Here is a 19,649-nt window from a genome sequence, read left to right as displayed (position 1 = left end):
TCTTATATTCTGCCCCCCTCATACATTCTACAGTCAAGCCAAAATTGGCCAACCTGAGGTAGGTCATTCGTGAATCTCTAGCTCTGATTCCCAAGTCTTTGCTCTGGCCACTCCCAGTTCATGGAATGCTCTCCCTCCTCTCTGCTTCATCTTCTCTTCCCTGGCTTCCTGGAAAACTCAATCCAGGCAAGTGTAACCTGCCTTAGAAGTCTCCTGGCTACTAGCACCACCCTTTCTACAGCTACTCTGCAAGTAGTCTGTATCTAATTTGTGGCTCTTGGCTTGTCAATGTTGTTTATCCTGTGGGAATGTAATCTCATGGGCATCAGTGATAATACTGAACCCAGTGCCTGTCACATTGTCAGTGCTGAATAAATGCTTAGCAACTGATGGATTAGAAAGCCACAGCTCTACTTCACCAAGGCAGCAAAGGAAAGAACTCTCTTCAGAACAAACTACAGAGTTGGAAATGCTTTCCTGATTCCATTACTGGAAAAGCCAAGTCACCAAAGAGAAAATACTCACCTCCACGGTTTGGTAGTCTTGCTTATTTACTGGGGAAGTTCCCCAAGATGAGTCTTGCAACTTCATTTTAATTTTATACGTAACACATTGTACAACAGTACCAATGGTAAGGAAAGCTTGGATCAGCAGCAGCAGCATTAGGAGCAACAGAAGGACATCATAAGATTGCTGAAACATATGTGGCCAAGAAAAGACTTTAAATGAAGTCAAGGAAGCTAAAATTAGACTTACAGGCAAAGAATAGACTTGGGCCTATAAAACTCATTTTTAGGGAACTGTCCAGGCTTTGGGCTTTTGAGTTTGTTTCCCTCAATTTTAAAATGAAGGTACTGGACCCTACAATCTCTAATGCCCTGTTCAGAATGAAATAATCTTGTGGTTCAGCAAAGCCACAACAAACAATTAGCCAAAAGCTAACCAGCTGACCAGTCAACAGTCAAAAAAGAGAAGAGGTGGGCTCATGAAATCTAGATCTAAAGCTCAGAAGGTGTCAAAGGCCACTTAGTCCAAAGTCCACCCTAGTCCAGGACATCCTAGCACATGTTTCATCCACGCAAGACCATCAAGACAAGGATTATGTCTTACTTTCAAAGCTTTGTATTTAAAACAGCACCCATTCTGTGAAGACGTCTTTGCTTCCCCTCCATCCTGTCCTCTTCATTCTAGTGCATAAATTCCCCAGTCCTCTTCCAAACTTGCAACATCATTTGTAACTCTCCATTGTTAATGTAATACTCTATATTACAGCTATCTGTCTTATACCCTGTAAACTCCATGTGATCAAATGAGATAATGTCTGTAAAGCAGTTGGCCAACTTGAGCACCCTGTAAGACTTAAATTGTTGTAACTGTTGTTATATCAGTATTGTACTGTCACTTCTTATCTTTGATAGTACCCAGCAGATCCTTCCGAATAGAAGGTCTTTAATAAATGTCTGTCAGTTTAATGAATGTTTAAAAATGGTCTTGTTTTTCAAAGAAGAAACGTATGCTATCCATCCACCATAAGACAAAATGCTTCAAATCACTAATAAAAGGAAGGGGGAGGGCTCTAAGGCAGGTGGAGCCAGGCATTGGTCCAACCATACTAAAAAGCAATTGAGGATTACATTCCCATTGTCACTAACTGGTGTGCCCCTCTGGCTCGATGATACCACTGCTAGTTACGCCCCAAAGAGAGAAACAGTCCTCATCGGTATGAGGATATTCACAGCAGCATTTCTGTTGATGCCAAAGTGGAAACAAAGTGGATGCCCATCAAGCGGTCAATGGCTGAACAAAAGTATGTGAATGAAATGGAACATTATTGTGCTGCATGGAATGAGGAATATGACAGATTTAGAAAACTCATCCATTTCATTTTTGTAAGCAACATGCAGAGTAGAGATACATCTTTTGTTACTCCCTCAAAGTCAATCAGGGACATACATACTTTGATTGCTGGTGGATAATCTTTAAAGATGGCAACAATTTTCATTATGCTGAAAGATAAATATCCAGAGGCCGTGAACAATAATGGAGAAGTGATGCTGCATATGGCGATCAGAACTTCGACCTATTCAAAGCAAGGCAAAAACGTTGCATCTTAGGTCTGGGACTCTCTCTGCACACCGAAGGCCGGACAGACACCCTCCTGATGGAGGAATGAATGAGCAACAGCAGCAGTCACAGCTGTCCCACCCACCGTCCTCTAACAATGTAGACCACGGGCTCCTCTGGCCTGAGGAGGGGGCTCCAGCTTAACTGAGCTGACCTGACCCCATTGAGCCTTTCTGACTTGGTAGAACCAAGGAGTGTATTCTCTACTGGCATTGCATCCAAGAACAAGGCCACTGCCATGCCAGGGTGAGGTGTCAGCAGTGGAGAAATACTAAAACAGGCTTCCAGCATCAAAATCAAAGACAAATTTCATTGAATTCAATGCAGAAAACATTTATTAAGTCACCTGATTCTTTACAAGGAATTGTGAATAAAAAAGGAGCTGGCTTTTTATTGGAATGCTACCTTAACAATTCTATTCCAAGAAGGTTCTCCACATATGTGGACAGAGCTGGTTCCATCAAAGGTCTGGAGCCCTCCCTGCCCTATCTGTTCCTTCTAGAAGCTCTGTGTCTGAGAACATGTGTTCATCCTGACAACTCACACAGGTGGTCCATCAGGACATGTATCTTGGATGAACACTCTCAATGGCCTGTGAATCAGGTCCAGAACTGAACAAGAGGAAGAGAGAGGGCTAGATCCAAGTTGGGAAAGAGTGCTATGATTCTCATGATCTCAGGCTTCTCATGGGAACCTGTTTTGGTGATTCTTTATAGTTAAATCATGGAACACCCCAATCAGAGAAGAAGTGAAGTGACAGGCAGCAGAGATGTGCATGACGACTGTAAACAGATGACAGCAAATTAAGGATGAATTATATGCAGAAATATAAAAGATATGGTCCAAGTCTAAGAACAAAGTGGGCCAGTCACATAACAAAAGTAAAAGACAAAGCATGGATAGCCTACACATCACCCTGGGACCCACATAAGACCAGCCAACATACAGATATTTACTGAGTTCCAACTACGTGCCAGACACCCCACGAAGCACTGAGGACACAGAGAGGTACAAAGAGACCCTGGTCTCAAGGAGCTGCTCCTAGTGTAACAGGGAAGACAACATGCAAACAAAACATACAAGAGAAAATGGACATTATCTCAGAGGGAAGACACAAGCATGGAGGGGAACTGGGGAAGTCTTCCTGTAGAAAGTGGGATTTTAACTGAGACCTGAAGGAAGTGAGGGACCCCAGAAGGTGGAGATGATGAGGGAGAACATTGCTGGTATGGGATATACTCAGTGAAAATGCCAAAAGCTGAGAGATGAAGTGTCTCGTTCATAGTCAACAAAGAGGCCATTGTCACTGGACTGAAGTGAGTGTGTGTGTATGTATGTGTGTGTGTGTTTATGTGTGTTTGTGTGTGTGTTTGTGTGAGTGTGAGTGTGTGTTGGGAAGGGGGAGTAAGGTGTAAGAAGACTGGGAAGGAGGGAAGGAGGTTACAAAGGACTTTGAAGCCAAGCAGATTTTATATTTGATCCTGGAGGCCAGAGGGGCACTGGAATTACTGACTGTTGTGTTCAGATCTGTACTTTAGGAAGATCAGTTTGACAGCCAAATGGAGGATGGACTACAGTGGACAGAGACTTGCAGCAGGCAGGACACCTCCCCCATCAGCTATCACAATAGTCCAAGGGTCAAAGGAAAGAAACTGAAATAAATAAATGACAGATCTTACTTAAAGTAGGAGAGGTTACTGAGAGACGGTGATAGAGAGCCCAGAATAGGCAATGTTAGCAAGATGTATTCTGACTCCCACCTCTACAAGTGTGCTGAAGGGTTTCAGTGAAAGGGTAACCAGTACTGGAGATGGGGGCCAAGAAAGCCCTCTCCCCCATTCTCAAAAAAATATCCTTTGATCCTTCCATCCCTATGAACAATATCTGGCATCTTTCCTAGCTTCTCCAGTGTCTTCAGTCAGCTTCTCCATTTCCTCTCCTCCTCCTCTCCTCTTTCCTCTCTATAACTGAGCCTCTGAACTCATCATTCAACCCCAAGTACTCTCCCCAAAGTTCCCAGTGGTTTTTCCCTCAATCCTCACTCTGCTTGACTTCTCTCCAGCCTTTGACACTGCTGATCAATCACTCTCTTCTCTTTATTATTCCCTTCTCTCTGGGTTTTTGGGACACTACTCACCTGATTGTTTCCTCTCGTCTTCCTTTCAGTCACACCCACTAACTGTGTGTGTCCCACAGGGGCTCTGTCCTAGACTCTCTTCTCCTTCCAGACGACTTCACTTGGGGATTCAATGATCATCTCTACGTTGATGCAGCCGTCACTGCTTTGCTGACCTCCCATCCCCCATTACAAACTGCCAATCAGACATCTCAAACTCTAAGTCCAGGAGACATATTAAGGTCAACATGTCTCAAATACAACTCATTCTCTTTCCCCGTATGCCCTCTTAACTACTTCCCCCTCCTACTCTAGAGGGTACCACCATCCTCCTAGTCCCTCAGGCTCACAGCTGAGTAGTCATCCTGGATCCGTCACTTTCTCTTCCCTCCCCTCCAACCTCCAACAATATCCAAGTTGTTGCCTGTAGATTTCACCTTTTCCACACCTCTCCAATATGCCCCCTTCTATCCTCTGACACTGCCCCTCATCATCTCCCATATGGACTATTGTAATGGTCTGTGCATGGGTCTTCCTGCCTCAAGTCTCCCTCAACTCCAATCCATCCTTCATTTGGCCAGTAAAGAGATTTTCCTAAAGTGCAGATCTGACCACGTCACCCTCTTACTCAATAAGCTCCAGTGGCTCCAGGAGCCAATACAAAATGCTCTGTTTGGCATTCAAAGCCCTTCGTAACCAGCCCCCTCCTCCCTTCCCAGTCTTCTTTCACCTTATTTCCCAGGGCATAATCTTTGATCCAGTGGAGCTGGCCTCTTGATTGTTTCAGGAACAAGGCCCTCCTCATGACTCCAGGTATTTTCTCTGGCCGTTCTCCATGCCTGGAATGCCTTTTCTTCCTCACCTCCATCTCCTCATGCCTTTCTTTGTAGTCATGCCTACCACACAGTAGGCATTTAATGCTTATTGAATGACTGAATATTCTATGGAGGGAGCCATGTCTCACAAAATGAGTGAGAAAGGAAAAATGTTAAGATGAAAGCAAGTCTGTTACCTATGAACAATCATTCCAGAAAGCACAGTGGAAGGAGTAGGTCAGAACGGTAGTTAGAATGGGACCTTGTGGGGTCTGTGTTGAAGTACAATCATGTACCATCAAAAGCTCAAGAGTAAAGTCCCCTCCACCCCCCACTCTGCCTACAGAGGAGAGAAGGAACAGCATGGACAACAACCACACAAGTAAACATCAATGGAGAAATCAGGCACACTGATGAAATCAGAGACAATTAGATTGTTAATACCTACAACTCATATCTGACCATCAAGGGAAAGCAATATGTTCACAGACAAGATGCTGAAGTACTGAAATAATTAGTGATCAAGTAGAAAATAATATTGTCTGAAATACACAAACACAAATTTTCTGTCCAAATCAGCAAACTACCACCCAAGGGGTACAGAAAAATGCCAATAACAAATAGTGCTTTGTGCCCCCACATAAATTAAAATTTACCTAAGATGTCAGACATTTCAAGTATATAGATAGTTGACCTCTCAGATGGAGAGACAAGAAAAAATTATTTAAGAGTATAATTTCATTAGCAAAACATTAAGGAGGATCATAGGTCTTAGAGTTAAGAAGGGCCTTATGGGTCATCTAATACAATTCCCTCACTTTTTAGATGAGTAAACTGAGGATCAGAGAGGATCAAGGTCATGAGGAAGCAGTAAAGTTGAGACATTCATATGACTGAATCCAGTGCTTTGTCTTTTCACTCTATTACTTGGCCTATAAGGTTTAGATTTAGAGCTATAAGAGAGTGTAGGGATCATCTATTCTTCTGAACTTATAGGTGAGAAAATTGAGGATGGGAAAGGATAAGTGACTAGACCAAAGTTATAAATGTAATATATATGAGAATGGGGACTCAGGACCAAATCTATGATGACTATAAATCTTTTTTAAAAAATGCCAAGGAGGGGTATAACATTTCCAGGCTAGTAGTAATGTCTGTGTCTCCCCTCTACCTGGAGTACTCTGTAGCAGTGCAATTCATAAAGCCTCATCTCTAACAGGAACTCTCTACAACAGAATGAAAAGCTTTTTCTTGTAGAATGGTTAGTTAGATATAATGATGACTTAGCACTGAAAAGTCTTTAAAGGCATCTGCTCATATTTGGAATGGATTATATTTTGACTTTTTAACTCACTGACGCTTAATGTATATTATAAAGTTGGAATCATCAAAACCACTTAGTATTGGTTAAAAAAATAGAAAAGTAGTTTAATGGAACAGTTTGGACAAGGAAGAATCAGGAATAATTGAACCAAAAGCTGGTGTTTGATAAAACTGAAAACATAAATTACCTAAGAAAGAACTTCCTATTTTAAAAAAAAACAACTTCTGAGACAACTGCGAATCAAGCTAGCAGAAACTTGCTTAGACAAAATGGACAGAGGAATACTTAAAATACTTGAATACTTAAAACTGTATCCCAAATAAATCAGGAGAAGAGCAGATCGTGTAACTGTAACAGCCATAAGGACAGTGGGTGCTCATTGGGGATCATCACAAAAGGCAAAAACGTCATTTTAATGACATAGAAATAAAGAAGCTTCGGCACAAACAGCATTAACACATCGGACAGAGGAAGTGCACTCCTGAAAGCAGCTGATGGATCCAACCTGCTGGGTGAGCTGTCAGATACAGAGACAACTAAGAGATCCCATGAACCCCAAAGCCGTTCTCAGGGAAACACGAGGTGAAGGGTCAGAAGAAGCTGGGCCAGGAGCAGCACCGGCCCCTTCTCTGCCACCCCAGCACTTCTGGAGCAGCCCAGGCCTGCACAGAGGAGCTGAGAGCAGCTCTTTCCAGTTTTCTTAGCCACGTCCTTCCTAGGACCTAGCACTTTGCCGTCTTAACCAGAAGCAGGCCTATGCTTCAGGAGTCATAACACGGCAGTTGTGTAGAGGGTAGACTAGAAAAAAAGAAGGCTGCTACAGATGCCCAAGTCGGAAGTGACAAGACCCTAAACAGGGGTAGAGGCTTTGTGAGAGAAGAAAAGGGAGATGAGAAGCATGAGAAATGTTATGTTGAGGAGAGACACTGGACAAGACTCAGCAACTGAGAATATTGAGGCGGGAGGTGGGGGGGAGGGTAGAGACAGGAAGAATGACTGACACTGGAAAGAACAGAGATGACAGGAAGGAAGACATCATCTCCCACAGAACCGGGGTTAATCTGGAGGAGGAATGAGGAGGAAAGAAGCCTAAAAACAGAGCCCTGAAGTGCCACATGGGGCATCTCCCATTTCAAATAACCAGCAGGCAGTGAAAAGTATACAAATGGAGCTCAGAGAAGAGACAATGGACACAGGGACTGGAGAGCTAGCTCTGGAGAGGTTCCTGTTTCCTAAATGGCTCTATTGGTGGCCTTGAACCCTGGAATACCACATCCATTCCCATTTCACCCAGTTGTGAGCGATGGCTGTTGCTAAAATGTGGCAGGTTTCTTGTCAGTTCTGTCAGAGCCTTGCCACATAATCCAGCCCAGAATGAGAGACCAATCAGTATTCAACACACATTGACTGACTGACTCTGCTTACCAGGGGGTGATCCAAGAAAAGGAGACAAGAAATCAGCCTGTACTTACCAAGCACTGACTCGGATACTCGGCTGCCACGTGACCTGCAATGGCACCTGGGAAGCACTGAAAGGAAAGCAAAGGCATTTTCTGATGATAGTGTCTTTATGCTGTTTCCGTTAGAGAAAAAACTCCTGGCCCCTAACAAGTGTTACTTTCCAGAGTGAATGTGAAATGGGAATATGCTACAGTGTGAATCCGTACAGGTATTCCAATAAATCAAATGTTTAATGCAAATGTCTGCACAGGAAACACAAAGGGACATGTCACTTGTTGTCTAAGTATCCCATTCATCAACTGTGAAAGAAAGATGTGGATCATCAAGAAGTGTGAATACATCGTTTCAAAAATGCAATTTTGGAGGTCAAACAAGGGCACTTGTTTCAAGAAATCAATCTACCCTCTTTTAATTGTATCAAATCTTGTCAAACATATTTGTCGTAAAGGTATTATGAAATTTTATAAGGAGCTTTACCAAGTATCATATGAATTAATTCGTCAATGAATATAAAAAATGAGAGAGAATATTTAGAAAGACGAACATATATCTACATCCACACAACACATACACATATTCAGATGTTAGAAATTCCAATTGAGTTATTCAATAACTCAACAAACCATAGGAAAGCCTCACCAGTTAAATCCACTCAAACTTTTTATGACCCTGAGACTGTCCTTGGCTATTTTTCAGAAGCAGAAGAAAATTATGACATTATTGCTTGGTTTACAGCGCCAGCCTCACCTTCTCTTCCCCAAGAACAGTAAATCAAAATGGGACAATAAGTCAAACTGTAGCCTTTTTTTTTTTTTCAAATGTAAGGTATTTTGTGGGGTTCAGGCAGCTCCCAAGGTCACTGTGAGGATCAGAGATGATCCTAATTCTAGAACTGGAAGGGACCTCAGAGGGGCCATTTCAGAGATGAGGACACTGAAGACCTGTGACTTGGCCAAAGTCACGAGGGTAATGAGCATCAAACCTGGGACATGACCTCAGCTCCTCCAACTCCAGAGCCGTGCTCTTTCTGGGGCAGGGAGAACAGGATGAACAGGAAGGTACCTCAGAGGCCACTGGGCTCAACTCACTAAAGTGCAGAAACAATGAAAGGGAGGCCCAGAGTGGTGAGGCAAGTGCAGTAGCAGAGGCTCCCCATACATCTCCAGCAGCTAGCTCAGTACCACATAATCAGTGCTGTGGTTCCAGGGCCTGAGGCAGTTAGTAACAAGTTCTAACACTGGTGGGTAAATCCCTTAACCTCTCTAGACCCAGTATCTTCATCTGTAAGGTACAGATAGTGCTTCATTATCTGCATATGAAGACACAAAGGGAGACAATGCCAACAAAGAAGCAAAATGTGATTTTTCTAAAGGGACCAACAAGGACCCACAGTGACCATCCACAGGTTGTTCAGCCCAATGGGAACACTCTTCAAGTCTGACTCTTCCAAATGCAGCTGCAGAGCTAGTTCTTTTTTGATTTGGGGGGTTTGGTTTTGTAGTTATTCATTAACTGAACCTGGGTTTCATAATACATTGTGGATTAAATAGCTAAAAACCATTTGAAAGTACTTAAATTTCACATAATATAATATTGAAAATAGTCTTGCAATTGTATTCTTTGGATCAAAGTAAAAAAATATTAAAGCATTTTTTCCCCTAGAGTAAGCCACTTTCTCATGGCCAATGTATACATATGTTTTGTTTGACTATACGTTTGTAATGGCTTTTTGTTTTTCTTTAGTTCTCAATGGGGGTGGGGGGCGCAGTGAGGGGGAGTGGGAGGAGTGAGAAAGTGGATTTCTGATGACTGGAAAAAATGTAATCTATAAGAAAGTTTTTAAAAGGATAAAAGCACACAACCAGACAAGATCTGGAAATTCGAAGATCTGATCTTACCTTTTGTCTTTGGATGTTTATCCCCCGCCCCCCTCAGACGCTGCTGAGATTTCAAGGATTAGCTGAGAGAATCTCCCTCTTGCACAGAATATTCTCAGAGGGAAACAATATGGAGACTCCTCTTTATCTTGTCTCTCCTTTATTCTCTAAAGCCTTGGACGATTTCTGACTATCAGTCCCCTTCCTGCCATTGACTTCCCTTTCCTCCCCACAAGTTTCTGAATGTTTACATCTTTTGAGTGTCAGAGGAAATATGTTCACTTTCAAACTAACTGTATTTGTTCTCATACATAACCTGTGTGTACTTCATAACCTCCTAACAAACTGTAAAATCTACAAGTACAGGGCGGTGTAGTGACTACAGGGACATAGCAGGTGCTTAATAAATACCTTGAATTTAATTTATTATTAAGACTTCTGTGAAAAGGAATACAAAGCATTATCAAAATGATTTATGATTATGATTATGATTAATCAAATTAATCATAATGTCTCCATATTAACTAATCAGCCAACAAACAGTTAAGAGCTCTATAGTTTAATCCCCACAGGCATGCGCTATTTAATTCCTCCTTACTTACTGCCACCAAAATCCAAAAGAATGTCACTGAAAGGTATGGGCCTGAAACCAATACATCCATGTTCAAAGCGATTATGCCACCAAACACTGCAGAAATTCCAACAATTATTTCAATAACCTGAAGAGAAACAGAAAAATAAAATGTAAGAGCTACAGTAAAATTCAATGAGTATTTTTTACGCAATTACTATGCGCGAGGTACTATGCTCAGTGCTTGGTCTACAAAGACAAAAGTCAGTCCTGCCCTCATGCAGCTTCCTAATCTACTGATAAGGCTAAGATAGAACATGGCTGGATGGGGAAGAAAAGATCTCCTCCTATGGTGGGAGAAGGCACACATGGTGGGTCCAGGAGGGGAGCAGGCCTACAAGTAGAAGAAAGGATATTCTGGGGTCTGGGGAGGGGAGGGAAAGGGAAGAGGGTTAGGGAGTAGAGGAGGGATGGAAGGTAAGAGGAGAGAGGGGGAGAGGAAGAGAGAATATAAGGTTAAGTTACACACAGACTTAATTGACTGTTGAGCTTTTGGTTCATTGGCATTGCTCTGACTAGTACTTGGAATTCCTATATAATATTTTTGAGCCCGATACCATCAGAATTCTGTCTTTAACCATGCACAAATTTAGGAAATCTTTGGAGTTACAAACTTCTGAATTGCAAGTCAACCATGGAGCCAAATGCCCTGATCCGACTCTGAGAATAATAAAAAATACTGAGTTTCTGTTAGCACTACGAGCTAGAATTTCACATAGATGAGCTCTTTGTCTACCCTGCACAAAACTCTGGACTGACCAGAGCTTAAAAGCTGGAGTATGTGATAACAAAAGTGTGAAAACATTTTTCACTAAAAATATCCTCCACTGTTTTCTCTACTATTACTAGCCCAATTTTGTCCTCATGCCATAGGAGCTTTCCTTTGGCACTTTTGACCACCCTTGCTGCCAGAAGAAAGCCCTCCCCCATTCCTTCCTTTGCCATTACTTCTGCCCACTTTGTATTCCACAGTCAGCTTTCACCAGCCTTCTCCCCCATGGTAACAGGAGGCAGAAACAGAGAAAGAAAAACTGAGTCACCTTTGTCCCAAGAGAAGCTAACAAATGGCCACTAAAGCAGCAGCACCAGAAGCTGCAACCACAAAAAAAGAGCTTTCTTTCTTCCTTGACTAGACTGTAACTTGGCAACAATCAAGGTGGAGGGCAAGACTCCTGCATAGGGGAAAGTCCTGGGCGACACATCGCAGGCTCCAGCCTCTGATCAAAGACTCCAACCCAATCCAAGGCTTTCCTCCTCCTGATCCGATTCTTTGTCCTCACCGTTACCTCCAATCGCTCTACTCTTCAGCACTGGGCCAAACCAACATGCCAGCTCTGGTTACATTCTCCTTCCCACTGTCAAACTCTTAGTGAAACAATTCATGTCTGCATGGCAGCTATTCCCTCCCTCAGGTGAAAATTTCACTTCTTTCATTACTGAGAACATCTACTACTCCCTGTGAGCTCCTTCCTTCTTCCTGCCTTCTTCCGTACCCCCTAACACTGTCCTTCCCAACTGTCTTCCTCCTTTACTCCAGTTTACAATGAAGAGAACCCTCTCCTCTTAAACAGGGCCCTCTACATGTACATCACGACCCCATCTCTTCCCCCTTACTTTCTCTGATTGTCATGTCTCCATCTACTGCTGGTTACAGACACACCTGAGAAAACCAAATATTGATTTTGTGTGTTATATTTGGTACTATTCTGTAACTGCCTAAGCCATGTTTCTATGTTCACAAGTTCAGCTTTCCTTCCTCAGCTCGGTTGTCCCCTACATCACCTCAGTTCCACAAAGGAATATATCATCTCTACACATCTTATTGCCCACACACACAATTAAGGAGACCTGTTATCTCACTAAGGAGCCTTGCACATCCATGTACAACTTAGATGTTATCTCGCTAACAAGCCTTATATCTCTGCAACACTGGCTTTCCTTCAAGAAAGTGTGCTCTGTTATCATAGGAATATTAATTAGCCATGGAGGTGGCACTTTTCACGGCAGCAAGACAGAAGGAGGGCTTGTTGCTACCCCTGAATTCCAGACTTCTGTCCATCATCTATGATACTTCAGACTGTGATACTGCCTGTTCTTTGTTCTCCTGTGCTTTCCAAAACTACATGAAGGCTAGTAAGCTCCACCTCATGATCTTTGAGCTGACTGAGGAGCCAAGAGAACCATTTTATTGGTAATTGCTAGCCTTACCAATAAATTGAACGTGCTCAGAACTTCATGCCTCAGGTTACCTTAATTTCAATTGCAACACCCCCAAGTCTGCCCCATCCTTGAAAAAAAAAACTAAACTAAATCATACATTGGATCCTACCATCCCAGCTAGCTTTCAGCCTTTACCTAGCCTTCCTTTCACAGACAAGCCATCTACACTTGTCTTCCTTTTCCTCATCACTCATAAAATCTCTTCTATCAGCTTTCCATCTTATCACTGAACTGAAATTGATCTCTCCAAATGATCACCTTATTGACAAATTCAATGGTCTCTTCTCAATCCTCAGCCTTTCTGACCTTTATGCAGGGGCACCCCTGCTACTCCCAGTTCTATTCCCCCAATGTTCCTTCTTCTCTTATCTATCCCACATAGCCTGAACGTTCTGTCCTCTTCACTTTTACTTCCTGTAATCACTGGTTCTACCTTTGGGACTCAGCCCAAACATCACCTTCTGAAGAACACTTTGCTTGGTTCCATGCCACTGCTGATGCCTTCTTCTCCATGGTCCCTGTGATTCTGTTCTCCATGTGCACATATCCAGTTGGCCAATAAAATGCAAGCTCCTTAAAGACAAGGATTGCCATGCTCTATGCCTCTCTCTCCTCAATTATTATTTATTTAGTACTGGGTCTCAGTAGATGCTTAACAAGCACTTGTTAATTTACAAACACTGCCCCCATCCCACCCCCTACTAGAAAAACGATGCAAGCGCGTGGCTGAGGAATTTAAGCTGAAAAGGACACCAGCAGTCATCCAACACAGTCCACAAGCCCTAGGAATCCTCAGCATCTGACAAGTGACTATTCAGCCTCTGCTGGATCATCATTAAGGATCTCCTCTTGGTGATGACAATCTAATAACACCATCTTATGCCTGATGGACCCAGTGACCCCAACCAGCTGGCAGTCATGTAAAAGATTCTCCATCTTTCAACTCTCAGCCTTTACCTGGCTGTCCCCCAGGCTCTTCCTACCATGACTCGACCTTGACTTCCCGTCAGTTCCAGCTAATATCTCACCTGCTGGGAGCCTTTCATTTGCGATTATTTCCAATAGTCTGTATATTGTTTGAACATAGGTGCTCACATGTTATCTCTTCAATTACACTGTGAGCTCCTTGAAGACAAGGATTGAGTTTATTGCCTCCCCAGGGCTGAGCGCAGTGTCTGACACACAACAGGCACCACCTGATTCATCTCTATGTACAAACTAGAGTATCTTTAGAGGGAGCAGAGAGGGATGTCCTGCTTTACAGATAGAAAATCTGTCCCCAAACCTCTATTCTAACATGTCCCCAGGCAGCACACTATACCTCTTTTGGCTCCATATTCTCCTCTACAAAATATTTCTCTTCCCATGATCCCGTTATCTCATGAGACTGCTGTGAGAAACCGAAATTTGAGAAATCTAAAACACTGTAATTATGAAGGAAAAGCTGGAGGTGTATTTTGGGTACTTCCTAAGCAGCACTGTTGGCAGTTAGGTGGCACAGGTCTGAAGTCAGGAAGACTCACCTTCCTGAGTTCAAATCCAGCCTCAGACATTTACTAGCTGGGTGACCCTGTTTACCTCAATCTCCTCATCTGTAAAATGAGCTGGGGAAGGAAATGGCCAATCCCTCCAAGAAAACATCATATGGGCACGGAGTCAGACACAACTGAAAATGAGTGAACACATCTGCTGTGTTGACAAATGCTTAACAACCAGCTTTCTGGGAATATAGCTCACAGGGCTATAAAGTGGTGCATATCCTTTGATCCAGCAATACCACTGCTAGGTCTGTGTCCCAAAAAGATTAAAAAGGGGGGTAGGACCCACATGTATAAAACTATGGCAGTTCTTTTTGTGGTAGTAAAGAATTAGAAATTGAGGGGATGCCCATCCACTGGGGGATGGCTGAACAAGTTGTGGTATATGATTGCAATGGAATACTACCGTGCTATAAGAAACGATGAGCAATCAGACTTCAGAAAAGTCTGGAAAGACTTATATGACCTGATGCGAAGTGAAGGGGTCAAACCAGGAGAGCAGTGTGTACAGTAACAGCAATGTTGCACAATGAAGAGCTGGGAGCGACTTCACTATTCTCAGCAGTGCGATGATCCAGGACAATCCCAAAGGACTCATGATGGAGCAGACTCCCCACTTTCAGTGAAAGCACTGATACTGACTGAATACAGACTGAAGCAGGCCCTCTTTCTTCCTTTTCTTTCTTTCTTCCTTGTTGGAGTCTTCTTACACAAAATTACTAACATGGAAATGTTTTACATGATTGCACATGTATAACCTATAGCAGACTACTTAGCATCTCAGGGGAGGGGAAGAAGGGAGGGACAGAATTTGGAACTCAAAAGTAAAAACAAACCCAAATGTTAAAAACTGTTTTAACATACAATTGGGGGGAAATAAAATATTATTAAAAAATAACAACAAACAAAAAGCCGGCTCTCCGGGAGGGAGAGGGATGCACAAAAGATGCCCTTTCAAGCCTAATTTGCACCGTTAACATTCTCTCTATCTCTTTAAGTCTAAAGGATCCATAAACCATCACGTCAAGCCCGGATCTGTAGCATTTGCTGGTTCCCCAGCCCTCAAGCTGGGGTGAGCTGGCTCCAGAACACCACCATTCCCAGCTTCTGCAGCTGTGAGATGGGAGGCTGGCATGGTTTCTTAATACATTAATGACATTCAAGTTCTGTACAGATGGAAAATCGCAGGCATGCGGCTTAAAGAACACAGGTGTTCTATTAACTAAGATTGTTTTGAAGGCTTATAATGAATTAGCCGAGTTTCACAAATCAGTGGCATGACTTAGGGTCAGCTCCATCACAAATGCAAGATCTACACATCATGGCATCATTTTCTTTTAACAGATGATTTTCATCATTGACCCTCCCTCCCATTTAATATCTTTAAGAGAAAGTTTTCCTTACTGAATAGGATTTCAGGACTCGAGTAGGAAAGGTTACACTGTTCAAAATGTTGGAACTATCACATGTGGCATTCTAAAAAGAAAAAAACAAGGTCAAGCAACCACATCGTTTCTTACATAGGCATTTGCACAAGTAAATGAAGGCCATGCTCGGTCTAGATCTCCAGTCTTTGCTAAGGGAACCAGAACTGAGTTTTGTCACCTAGAATGCACATAACAAAGCTGTCGATAAATAGAAAGTGTCAAAGGTGGTAGGGAAGCCTTAAGACCCGGAATAAAAGAGCCTGAGAAACACTCCTAACTCCTTACGATCCCTTCGTCAAAGAAAGCTTTTCTGGATTATGTTGGCTTACTGAGACCAATGATAACCTGAAGGCAGAGTTCTTCCAAGGGCTTCAAGAATCCAAATCTTAGAAATGAAAGGGTGTTTCAACTTCTAACAAAGATAGGAATCGCTTCTCTACCCACCTCACCAAACAGTCATCCACCTTTTGCTTTTAGACTTACTATGATAGGGAAAATTACCACCTCCTGAGGCAATTCACCCCATTACAAACAGATCTGATTGTTTCTCCTCTAATCTGCACTCTATAAACTCCTTTACTTACAACAAAGCCTGGCATTGCACCAGCCACACAAAGAAAGACATGGCAACGGGCACTGCTTCAAGAACAGTCACCAACTGCAATGCCCTGAAGACCTCTGGGTCAGTCCATCAATAACCATGTGAAGCTTCTGGTCCATGCCATTCTGTCTGACCAGGGAAGAAGACCTTCAATCTGTTACTGCCTCCATTCTGAACACTACATGTTCATAAATGGAGTCCAGAATTCCATTCCTTTTTGGTTGCTATGTCATCCTATTGACTTATATCAAGTCTTAAGCACACTAAGAACCCCAAGACCTATTTCACATAAACCCTCCCTCGGCCATGTCTCATGAATTGTTTTTAAGACAAGTACGGTTCCTCCACACATACAGGAGAATACTTTTTTATTTACGAGTAAATGGCTCTTCACGACTTTCTGACCTACACAATGGCCTACAACCTGCTGACCCATGATCTGTTTCCAGACCAGTCTAACTGGTCCTTCTTCCCATGATAGACACACAGGCTAGAGTCTGGTGTCTGTGTAGATCCTTTCTAGCCTGGGACAACTTGCCAAGTTTCACATTTTACAAACACAGGCTTCAAGAGTCCTGAATCCTTTCAGGACACAGACAGGATTTCAATGAATGACTTTAAATGATCACTATCTGTTTTCATCAAACGCTGGCCAGTTTTAACAACGTTGCTAAGATCATGTACAAGTGAGAAAGGAGAAGGACCAGTCATAAACAACAGTCAGACAAGGTATGAATAGCCTGAATGCTTTATATGTGTAACTCAACATTTTAAAAGGATCAGTTCAGAAGGTCTCAAGGACTTCAGGTGAATCTTCCATGGGAAGCTTAGAAGAAAAAACACATACAAAACCCAAACATGCTTCTAAGTTTCTACTTAAATAAAAACAAAATATTTTGTCTAAGCTCTACTTATAAAACGATATGTAAAGACTATATGAAAAAATAAAGTCAAATTTCCACACAAAGGTGGGGGAGATTAGTTAAGCATTTAGGAAACCTTAAAAATGAAAATAATACGAATTATACAATTTGCATGAAAAAAGCTTACCTTCTTTCCTTTACAACATTCTTCATTAGATCTTGCAGAAATAATCACTGTAGTTGCCATTAAGATTTCTAATAGAATTAGCAGAATCAAATTGAAATTTATCTATCAAGAAAATGATAATGAAGAAACATTATTCATTTTTAAAAACCAAACTTCTGTAAAATAATTACCGTACACATCTACTCTAAGGTTAACCCTCTTAACACTTCTAAAAATTCTGGGCTTTCTTAAGAGTATCTAAATACATTTTCTTTAAAGAAACATGTATCAAGTGTCCACTATGTGCCAAGTATTGTGCTAAGTACCGGGCATTTAATGTCAGCTGACTATTGCTATTGCTAATTATCTTCTATTAAAAGAGTTTATAAGCTAAGACTGGATGGGCACCTATGAGGAATGTTCAATTCAGCTAAACAAACAGCTGACTCAGCAGAGCAGGCCACCAGAGGCACTGAAGACACAAAGATGGAGCATGAGGCAATCTCTATCCAAGAAGAAAGGCTCGGTTCAATAAGGGAATTAGACACCATGGACAAAGAACTAGAATTCAAGTTAGCCTGTGTGGCAGCACACACACAGAGAAATCAAACTGAAAGAAGTAAAGATTTGGAAATGAAACTGCTAGCGAGTAATAGTGGGGTGTGATTTACTTATTCATACATACCCCCACATACCCCCATGTGCACACACACGTGGAATTGATCCCGTCCTACAGTGCAGTTGGTTCAAAAGTTCAGGATGCCACTCCCACCCTGTGGGACACCAAGGGACTCCCAGCTCTCCTCTCCTTTCTCCAAAAAAACAGTGGAGCCCTGGAGAGGGAAAGAATCCCTTCTGCAGCTTCTTCACCCAAGGAACTCCTAGTTCTACTTCTCTCTTTATGCACCTAAAAAAAGCAACTTGCAAGAGATTCTTTTAATCTCAGTTACAGCCTATTATACACTACAAACTAACTGCTCATGAGTAGTTCAAGCCAATATAATTGGCAAAACTACCTAAATTAATTTATTCAATGCCATACCAATCAAACTCCCTAGATAATTTTAATGAAGGAAAAAAAATTCACCTAAAGGAAGATAATGTCAAGAATCTTAAGATACATAATGAGAAAAATAAGAAGGATCTAGTAGTGCCAAATCTCAGATTCTACTAAAATGCCATAATCACTAAAAACAATTTGGTACTGGTTTAAAAACAAAATTTGATTGGTGGAAAAGATTTGGAATCAATATACGGAAGCAAATAAACATAACATGTACCTTGTTTAATAAGTCCAAGGACCCCAGTAACTGGGAAAAGAGAAACTACTATATGACAAAATTTGCTGGGAAAACTGGTCACCAGTCTGGCAGAAATTAAGCTTAGACCAATACCTCATACCATATAACAAGATAAGCTCCTAATGGATACATAATTTTGATATTAAAAGTTACATCCTCAATAAATTAGGGAAAAGAAATCACTTTTCAGATCTATAAAGAGGTGAAAAGTTCATAAGTAAACAAGCCACAGAGAGAATCGCACAAGATAAAATGGACAATTTTGATGACATAAAATTTAAAATTTTGCATAAACAAATCTAACAATAAAAATAAGAAGAAAAACAGGTAACTGGGAGAAAATCTTTGTGACAAATTTCTCTAATAAAGTTCCCATTTCCTAAGATACATAAAGAATTAGTGCAAATATGTAAAACTAATAAAAGCTGTTTCCCAACATGTAAATGTCTATGAACAGGAAGTTTTCAAAGTTTTCAAACTCAAAGCTGTCTACAAACCATATAAAAGGATGCTCTGAATCACTAATAATCAGAGAAAAGGATGTTAAAGTAATTTTGAGGTTCCATTTCACATCTATCAGACTGGCAAAGAGGATAACGGAGGAAAATGACACACATCGGAGAGGTTGTGAGAAAACCAGGCACACTCAGTTCGAAGTTGGCCCCATAGTCATTCAAGAAGGTCATTTGGAACCGTGCCCCAAATGTTACCAAACTGGCCATACCCTTTGACTCAGCTATTCCCCACTAACAAAACCACATTCCAAAGAAACCAAAGAAAGAAAAAGTCATAATATGTACAAAAATATCTGTAGCAGTTCTTTTCACAGTAGCCAGAAATTGGAAACTAAGGGACTATCTTCCAGTTGGGGAATGGGCAAGGATGTGCCCATTAACAACCAGTTCTCCAAGAAAAAAAAGGCATGCATGACACGCTTTTACGTTTAATCTTACCATTAGCAATTTCTCTATCACTTTTATTCTATAAACCAATCAATCAATAAGAACAGTAGACGAAGCCCTGATTTATAGCATTGGTCAATTTCTAGGGATAAATGCTCATAATGAAAATTTAATCATTGACCCTCACAGGCCAGCATGAGTGACTTGGTCCTAGCACAGACCTGGGAATAACCAAACAAATTGTGGTATATGAATGTAACTGTGCCAGAAGAAATCATGAAAT

The 19,649-nt window shown here is 41.7% G+C and overlaps 1 protein-coding gene across 2 annotated transcripts in view; it reads right to left on the bottom strand.

The window, feature by feature from the left end:
• MLC1 (modulator of VRAC current 1) overlaps window positions 1–19,649 on the bottom strand; it is a 40,884-nt gene that overhangs the window by 2,045 nt on the left and 19,190 nt on the right. For both annotated transcript variants that reach the window (XM_072596510.1, XM_072596509.1), the window contains exons 8-13: window positions 17,185–17,286; window positions 15,511–15,582; window positions 10,320–10,436; window positions 7,852–7,908; window positions 1,958–2,080; window positions 526–693 (exon numbers count right to left, since the gene is read on the bottom strand). In XM_072596510.1, coding sequence (XP_072452611.1) covers window positions 526–693; window positions 1,958–2,080; window positions 7,852–7,908; window positions 10,320–10,436; window positions 15,511–15,582; window positions 17,185–17,286 — 639 coding nt within the window. The remainder of the gene's footprint in view (window positions 1–525; window positions 694–1,957; window positions 2,081–7,851; window positions 7,909–10,319; window positions 10,437–15,510; window positions 15,583–17,184; window positions 17,287–19,649) is intronic.

The sequence above is a fragment of the Notamacropus eugenii genome, chromosome 3 (assembly GCF_028372415.1).
Source record: "Notamacropus eugenii isolate mMacEug1 chromosome 3, mMacEug1.pri_v2, whole genome shotgun sequence".
NCBI lineage: Eukaryota > Metazoa > Chordata > Mammalia > Diprotodontia > Macropodidae > Notamacropus > Notamacropus eugenii.
Note: the sequence above shows the minus strand (reverse complement) of the source record. Positions and strands in the feature narration are given on the sequence as shown.